Source organism: Strix aluco, chromosome 10 (assembly GCF_031877795.1).
Source record: "Strix aluco isolate bStrAlu1 chromosome 10, bStrAlu1.hap1, whole genome shotgun sequence".
Taxonomy (NCBI): Eukaryota; Metazoa; Chordata; class Aves; order Strigiformes; family Strigidae; genus Strix; species Strix aluco.
Genome location: NC_133940.1, coordinates 2,136,751 through 2,144,625, shown reverse-complemented (window position 1 = coordinate 2,144,625; position 7,875 = coordinate 2,136,751). Strand labels below are relative to the sequence as shown.

The window sequence follows — 7,875 nt, the reverse complement described above, 5'->3', positions numbered from 1 at the left end:
GCCCTGGCTGGAGCTGTTGGGGAGGGGATGGCTCGGGGGCACCGCAGGGATGTGCCTGGGCTCAGTGTCAGGAGGAGACCACAGACTTCCTACCCAGGCGCTACGGGGGAGCACGGGAAGCATTGCGAGGCCAAGTGGGCTGTGGTTTGTGCACCTGCAGGCTGCAGCTCCTGCGCCACCGAGGGAATAACGGCCCCTCGGTGACATGCTGAGAGTCAGAGATACATCTGAGCTGTGTGTCTGCTGCCAGGACAGGGACATGTCCCAGCTCCGGCTCATTGGAAGGGACCTTCCCTGGGGCTCTCCAGGGAGGAACGGGTGAGCCAGCGCTCCTGGGATGGGGCTCTGGCCTGGACTAAGGCCCTTTCCCAGCGGCTGTTCCCAGCACAGTGGGGTCTGAAGCAGAGGCAGGAGCTGTTTCTTTCCTTTCCTGACACGGCTCCTGGTGCAGTCCCAGCCCTGTGGTTCCCACGGCATGGGGATGGCTGGACACTCGCGCCTTGGGCTCTTGGTTGTGCCTGATACAAGAAGTGCTCAGTGCTCCTCGTCCACACAGCAGGGTTCAAGGGATGAAAAATCCATTTCCCCCACTACAACTGACCCTGTCCTGTGATGCTGCACTACCACAGTGACATGACACCTGCAGTGGAGCCATCCCTCATATATGGTCATGAATGGCACTGAAGAAGTTCATTGGAGGGCTGGGCTGTGTCAGAGGGGAGATAGATCCTCATAATGTCTAAAAAGGGGCTGCGGCTTTGATTGGCTCCTCTTGTCGCTGTGCTGGCATCTGCAGAGATATATTGCCCTCTTGTGGTCATTGTCCCCATGAGACCCCAGGAGCTGTGGCAGGGAGTGTGGCACAGCAGGGATCTGTGGGCAGGGCAGGAGGCTCAGGATGGGCACAGAGGGACTCCTGTCCCCTCAGATGCTGTGGCTGCTCCTCTGGGTACAGCTGTGCAGGGGTAAGTGCCATCTCCCTTGTCCCACAGCCCAGGGCCAGAGGGTACCAGCATGGTCATTGGGATCTGTCGGGGAATGGGGACTCTTTGCAGGTGCTACTGAGACGAGGGGCAGAAGGTGCTCAACTCCCTGGACCCTGTGCCCACCTGGGTGGGAGAGGGTATCATCTCCTTCTCCAGGGTTCCAGTGTTTAGGGCAGCCTGTGCCTGGCTGGATTCATAGACACCCTGTCCTGGGGTACAATTTTGGGACCCCATGTTCCCTAACACTGTGCCTCTGGAGCCAGTGGTGGCCTAGTGAGAGATGGCAGCACCCAGAGATCCACCCACCCCCCCCCTCCCCCCAGGGCACTGTCAATGTCTTGGGTGCTCTGAAGGGTTTTGTTTGCTGCTCCCTGCCCCGTTGTTCCAGGGGAGCCCTGACCCCACAGGGGCAGTTTGTACCCCACAGAGAGAAGAAGACCAGAGCATCTACCATAGAGGGACATCCTGCCTGGGGGGCCTGGCCCAGTGCAGGGACTGGGTTGACACTAGGGGGAGGAGGGGATGTGGGTGGGGGGACCTTCTGGATCGTCTCAGTGGGGACACGGAAAGCCCTGGGCATGGTGTAAGAGTCGGTCAGAAGATCAGCATTGTCTCAACATTGTCATGAGGGACATGGACAGTGAGGTACCAGACAACGGTCTGTTTGGAGCGCAGCTGCCGATCCCTGGAGTGGAATGTGGTGCAAAGGCTCCTGAATGCAGAACTGTGTGGCACAGCCAGTGCTGTGCTGTTCTCCTGAGTACTGACCCGTGTGGTGCAGGCAGTGCAGTGCTGTTCTTCGGTGCCTGAGATGTGTAGTACAAAGAGTGCTGTGCTATTGTTCGGTACCTGGGCCTAACCGGAGCTGTTAGTGATAATTGCATAGCCATTGCCAAAAAAGGTGGATCGTGACTGTTGCCATAACATTGATGAAGAAATCATGAAGCTTAGATGAAATTTGCTTCATTATAATACCAAAACACACCTCCTGGTTGAAGGTTACCCGCCTCCAAGACTGACCACACCTTGGACACTCCCCCCTGCGCACGCACGATGGCCTCACTCGAGAAGGGCGGAGATATGATAATTGAATTCTGAGAAGGACGGAGATCCCTGAGGCAGAGGTGGAGCAAGGTGTGTTACTAAGCATAAAAGATGACTTCTGGACAATGAAAATTAGAAGCTTTCCCCACCAAGGACCACGACGATCGACAACGCAGCATCAGCTGGACCCGGGACCGTTAGGATGTCGTGAGATCAGTGGTGGTAGCTATAACCTCTCTCTCTCTAAGCTTAACTTTACTTTTCTTCTTTCTTTCATGCATCTGTAACTATCACATGCTGCTTCACAGGCAACATAATAAAGTTTCACTGTTTGATTACTGCTATCCCCTTTGGTGTTGGTCGCCTTAATTTTGCACTTTTGAGATCGTAGCAAATGAACCATCATGAGTCCACCAAGTGGACCGTGACAGCATGGGGGTGGGTCTGGATGGTGCTGGGGCAGGCAGTTTGCATGGGAAGCTGCAGGCCTAGGTACAGAGGGATGTTCAGGGGGTGCTGGGGAGGAGCAGGTGCCCAGCGCAGGGCTGGGCAGTGTGCGGGTGGCCATGGCCAGGAGGGAGATAGCCATTGGGCTGTGAAAAGATGCCTTGTGTGGTGGGATGGCAAATGACCCAGCAGGGCCAGATCTGGGCACCCCCAGCCTTGTGCAGCCCATGAGAATAAAAGAGACACCTGAACTGCCCTGGGGACAGCCTGGAGGGGAGTGGGCTCCCACCTTGGTACGTCTGACTCTACTGTGGCAGGGGGTTCCCTCAGACCTTCAGTGCTGGGGCTTCGTGCTCTCCTGATCCATTTCATGTTGGTGTTTGAAGGTGCAGTGGAGGTGAGGCTGGCGGATGGTGGCAGTCGCTGTGCTGGGAGAGTGGACGTGAAACAACAGGGCCAGTGGGGGACCATGTGTGGTGACTCTTGGGACATGAATGATGCGGCAGTGGTTTGTAAGCAGCTGGGCTGTGGGTGTGCTGTTGGACCTCCTCAGTACGGTCACTTTGGGCCAGGATCTGGCCCCATTTGGATGGGTGCTCTTGGCTGTAATGGCAGCGAATCTGCCCTGTCTGACTGCACACATAGAGGATGGGGTGAAAATGACTGTGATCATTATGAGGATGCTGGAGTGATGTGTTCAGGTAAGAGGACAAGCTATTCTCCATGTCTGGATTTGGGATTATGGAAGGAACCTGGCTGTGCCCTCAGGGATCAACCGTCAGGAACCAGAGCACTGCCCAATGTGGCTGATCACACTGCTGAGCTGGCACTGTCATTACTGGTGTCCCCAGTCCCTGGGGAAAGGCCAGTGGGAACCTGCCCAAGGGTGCCCTTACCATGCCTGGCCCCTGAGGAGCCACAGATGAACCCTTCATCCCTGTCCCGCACTGTCTGTTGATTCCCATCTTTCTCCTCCTGTTCACCCAGGACCTGTCTGTCAGTGCTGAGGGCCAGGTGTCCCCATGCCAGAGGCACCAAAAGTGACTCATGTGGCCACTCACAGTCCTGGCCAAGGGCATGAGATGGACAGCTACTGTTGGGTTGTCCCCCCTGGCAGACATGAATCCCTTGGCTGAAGCAAAAGGGTTGATCAGAGAAGAGAAGCACTGGGCTTGGGCAGAAGAGCAGGGTGGCACGTGGCACCTCATTCTTCTCTCAGGGTCACCCCATGAGAGCCTGCCCACGGGCACATGGCCCCGTCCAGGCAGTGCTGACCTGCTGCCCAGCCACTCCTGCCTGCCCCAGCCCCTGGCTGCTCGGTGCCACGCAGGATTTGTCAGCGCTTACTGTCTCTCCTCTGTGCCTGCCCTTACACCGGGACCTCGTGTAAGCCCAGGGCTGATCTTCAGTCCAGTCTCCTGCCTTCTGCCCAGCCATGGGCAGGGACATGCATGCCTAGCAGTGCACTCTGGCCGTGGCTGAGAACCTCTTTCCTGGGTAGGTGCCTGAGCAGGGCGGTGGCACAGCCACTGATAGCAGGTACAACCCCACTGTACTTTTGCCCTGTGACGTGTCCCATCCATCAGCAGTGTCCCAAAAAGACCCCTGCAGGAACAAGGTGCGCTTCTCGTGGCACCAAGGGGTTCCTCACGCCTGGCCCTGAGTTCAGTGGGGCAGAGCAAGCTGCAGCAGCCAACAGTGCCTTGGCCCATTTCCCTAAACCCCAAGTGCTCTGGGTGCGTCAGGGCCCAGGGACTGGTACTGGGCAACCCAAGGTCTCTGGGGCAGCAGCAGTTTGTCTGAGAGATTTCTGTGGCTGTTGGGAGAGAAGCAAGCCCACAAGTGCTGTGCTGATTTCTGAGGAGCAGCAGGGTGGGGGTGATGTGTTTGTGCCATCAGCACCCCCTGAGAGCAGCTGGGGATGTCGTAGGGCTTTTTGCCTGTGGCCACCTTGGAGATCAGTCAGGGTATTGCCAGAGGGCTGTGGGAACTCTCAGGGGTCTTTGGTTGCTCCAGAATCTGTCCGACTGCTCTAAGGGGACAGCCCCTCCTGAAGACATATAGTGATCCATGATGAGGACCTTTGGAAAACTGTGTGACTCATACTTTCGTCCCAAAGGCAGCATCATGGTTTGCAGGGTCTGCTGTGGGTCTGTGACAGACACACACCCTTGAGTGCTGTGATGGTGCAGTGAAGGGGTGTAAGGGGTCCTGGGTGTGTTTGTTAACCCAACACCCCCAGCAGATTTCTCTGGGATGTGCAATGGGTGAATTTGTCACGGCTTGCTTGGAGATGTGAGCCAGAGGGCTCTGGGAACTCCCAGTTGTTTTGGGTTTTTTTCCTGGATTTGTCCATCTGGTGGAAGGGAAGAGCTGCTGCTCAGGACATGTGCAGATCCATGATGGGGACCAGTGGAAAACTGTCTTTGATTCCCATTCTGGTCCCAAAGCTGTTGACATGCTCTGCAGGGATTTGCAGTGCGGCATAGCCCTGCCGGTCCCTGGAGGAAGTCACTTTGGAGAAGGGGTGGGTCCTGTCTGGGATGGAGAGCTGCAGTGTGTGGGGAATGAATCCTTCCTCACCTCCTGCTCCAGGGGGTCCCCCAGGGACCAGCCCTGCACCCGCGCAAACAGCACTGTTGTCATCTGCACAGGTAAGGACTCAGGGAGGGGTGTTGAACACTGGGGCTGTGCTGGGGATTGGGCAACAGAGCGAGGACTGTGCTGGGCCAGGTGTGAGGACAGGAGGGGTGGATGGGGTTGTCTGCAGCATGAAAATAGTGCAGAAAGAAAACAAGGGCATGTTGTCCCTCTGGTCTCTCTGGCAGCTGCTGTGGGTACAAGAGCACAATTCCACCCTCTTTCCTTCTTCTCTGTTCCCAGAGTACACAGGGTTCAGGCTGGTGAACAGCAGCATAGTATATGTGGGGAGGGTGGAGGTCCAGGTGCTGGGGACCTGGGGGACCCTCTGTGCCTCCCGCTGGGATCTCTCAGATGCCCACGTTCTCTGTCGTCAGCTCAATTGCGGGTTTGCTAAGTCCATTCCTGGAGGAGAGCATTTTGGGAGAGAGACTGGCCGGGCCTGGAGAGACTCGTTCCACTGTAACGGGACTGAAGCCCACCTGCAGCAGTGCCCAGTGACCACCCTGGGGGGCCTCACCCTGCTCCCAAGGGAACACTGCTGCTGTCATTTGCTCACGTGAGTGCCAGAAAAATGCTGCATTAGCTCCAGTTGTGATTTGTGTACAACATGGTCACCCAGAGCAGGGGTCCTGTGGCTGTGTCAGGCTGACTTTCTCCCTGGAGAAACCCTGGCTTCCCCAGGAGCCATCTGGAGGGCTTTCCTTGCTCAGAGTGAGCGCTCCACTTTGGGAGAGCTAAGGACTGAACAGATGCAGGCATCTGCTCCCAGGGCACTGGCTTAGGCCCCAGTGCCACTGCCAGGCCTGGGCTCCTCTGTGCTCGTACTGTGCAAGGAGCCCAGGACAGGGCTGCAGGGCTCTGCCCCATCCCTATGGCTGCAGACACCCACATCCCATCCCACAGAGAGCCCTGCAGAGCCTCATCCCACCACCCAGCAGGAGCTGCCTGGGTGCCCCCAGCAGCAACAGACCTGGGTGTGAGCTGCAGAGAGGGCCCAGGCTTTGCCCTCACTTATCCTCAGCACAAGGCTCGATCTTGTCCTGTTTGGTGGGGAAATCCCCCCTCGCCCCACTCCCTAAAGTTTGCCATGCTCCCGGTGTTGCCCATGGCTGTGGCATCTCTTCTTTCCCCAGGCTCAGACGGCTTTGGATCCCTGTGGGTGGTGGGCAGAGGGAGCTGATGCGATGGACAAGTGGAGATCTTCCAGGATGGGGTGTGGGGCAGAGTCCTGGATGACCAGTGGGACATGCAGGAGGCCAGCGTGGTGTGCCGGCAGCTGCGGCGTGAGGAGGCTGGGACAGCCTACAACCCCCCAAAGCCTGACAGATGGATGGCCCCCATGGGGCTGCGAGGGGTCCAGTGCGCAGGGCATGAGGCCAACCCGAGACTGCAATACCTCCCTGCCTGAGAGTGCGCTGGTGACAGGGGTTGCGGAGGACGTGGGAGCCATTTGCGGGGGTGAGAGGCACTGTGCAGGCCCCCCAGGTGATGGTCTGTGCGGGCAGGCAGTCCCTGGCAGCAACTGGGGTTAGTACCCGCTGCAGGGAGCTGGTGGCTCCGGCTGGTGAACGGAGCTGGGCGCTGTGCAGGGAGAGTGGAGATCTACTACCAGGGCATCTGGGGCACCATCTGCAATGATGGCTGGGACCTGCCTGATGCCACCGTCATTTGCCACCAGCTGGGCTGTGGAGGGGCAGATCTGTCTCGATGGTGTGAACTGCTCTGGGGCCAAAGCTGCTCTCTGGGACTGCCTGTCTGGGCCCTGGGGACAGCATGACTGCGGGCACAAAGAGGATGCGGGAGTCATCTGCTCAGGTCTGTGCCAGGAGCTATGGTGGGAGCCTGGTTCCAGGGAAGGCCAGGACATGGGGAGAGCCGGGCATGGCCAAGGCTGTCCCTGGTTGCCTCTGAACTCCTGCCCGAGCCCATCCTGTGGACACCCATGCATGGGCACCCTCAGTCCCACTGGGGGTCCTGGGGACCTCAGCCATCCCCAAGGGTTAACAGGAAGGGGATGGGGTGTCTGTCCATCAAGGACTTCTCTCTGGCCCTGGGTGCAAAGGGGACATGTTGGCCCTGCCGCTCTCCGGCTGAGAGCCTGGGAGTGCACAGGTGTCCTGGCTCCCATAGCCCCAGGGCAGCCTGTTCCCCCTTTTTTTTGTCTTTTTCTCCCAGTTTGTTGCCCTGAGTCTGGAGAACAGTAATGGCTGCTCTGGGCACCTGCAGGTTTTCTACAATGGGACATGGGGGAGCATTTGCTCCAACTCAATGACATTAACATGGTGACGCTGGTGTGCAAGGAGCTGGGCTGTGGGGATGGAGGATCCCTGGAAAGACGTCACCCCTCTGTAGGGAGTTTGTCCCTGCCTGGTTGGATCGCATGAAGTGTGGGGAGAGGAACAGCTCCTTCTGGCAGTGTCCCTCCACTCCCTGGAACCCACAGTCATGCCAAGATCTGCGAGAGGAGACCAACATCACCTGCAACAGTAACTCTGATCCTCCTGGGCACTCATGTAACCCCAGCTCCTGCTCCCTGGTTGGCCGTGGCCAAGCACAGAGAAAGAGCTTGGAGAGGCTTTTCCTTTCCATGTCAGATGCTTCTGGTGCCAGCGGCACAAATGTGAGCATAGCCTCACATGTCCAGCAGCAGTTGTCACCCAGGTTGCCAGCAGTGCCTGGGGGAGGCAGAGGCATCTCCAGGTGAGGTCTCAGAAGAGACCAGACAGGTTTCACTCTGCGTGGTGTCCTGGTGCCA

The 7,875-nt window shown here is 57.9% G+C and overlaps 1 protein-coding gene across 1 annotated transcript in view; it reads left to right on the top strand.

Annotated features, from left to right (window-relative positions):
- The first annotated feature begins 898 nt into the window (after positions 1-898).
- The window catches only part of LOC141927780 (uncharacterized), a 28,334-nt gene continuing 21,357 nt past the window's right edge, over positions 899-7,875 (top strand). Inside the window, 18 exon segments of the mRNA XM_074835042.1 lie at positions 899-949; positions 993-1,055; positions 1,375-1,569; positions 2,422-2,546; positions 2,548-2,695; positions 2,698-3,178; positions 3,391-3,517; positions 3,979-4,235; positions 4,802-5,131; positions 5,361-5,626; positions 5,628-5,676; positions 6,254-6,506; positions 6,508-6,578; positions 6,665-6,809; positions 6,811-6,935; positions 7,294-7,392; positions 7,395-7,454; positions 7,457-7,663. Of these exon segments, the coding sequence (XP_074691143.1) occupies positions 899-949; positions 993-1,055; positions 1,375-1,569; positions 2,422-2,546; positions 2,548-2,695; positions 2,698-3,178; positions 3,391-3,517; positions 3,979-4,235; positions 4,802-5,131; positions 5,361-5,626; positions 5,628-5,676; positions 6,254-6,506; positions 6,508-6,578; positions 6,665-6,809; positions 6,811-6,935; positions 7,294-7,392; positions 7,395-7,454; positions 7,457-7,663 (3,052 nt within the window).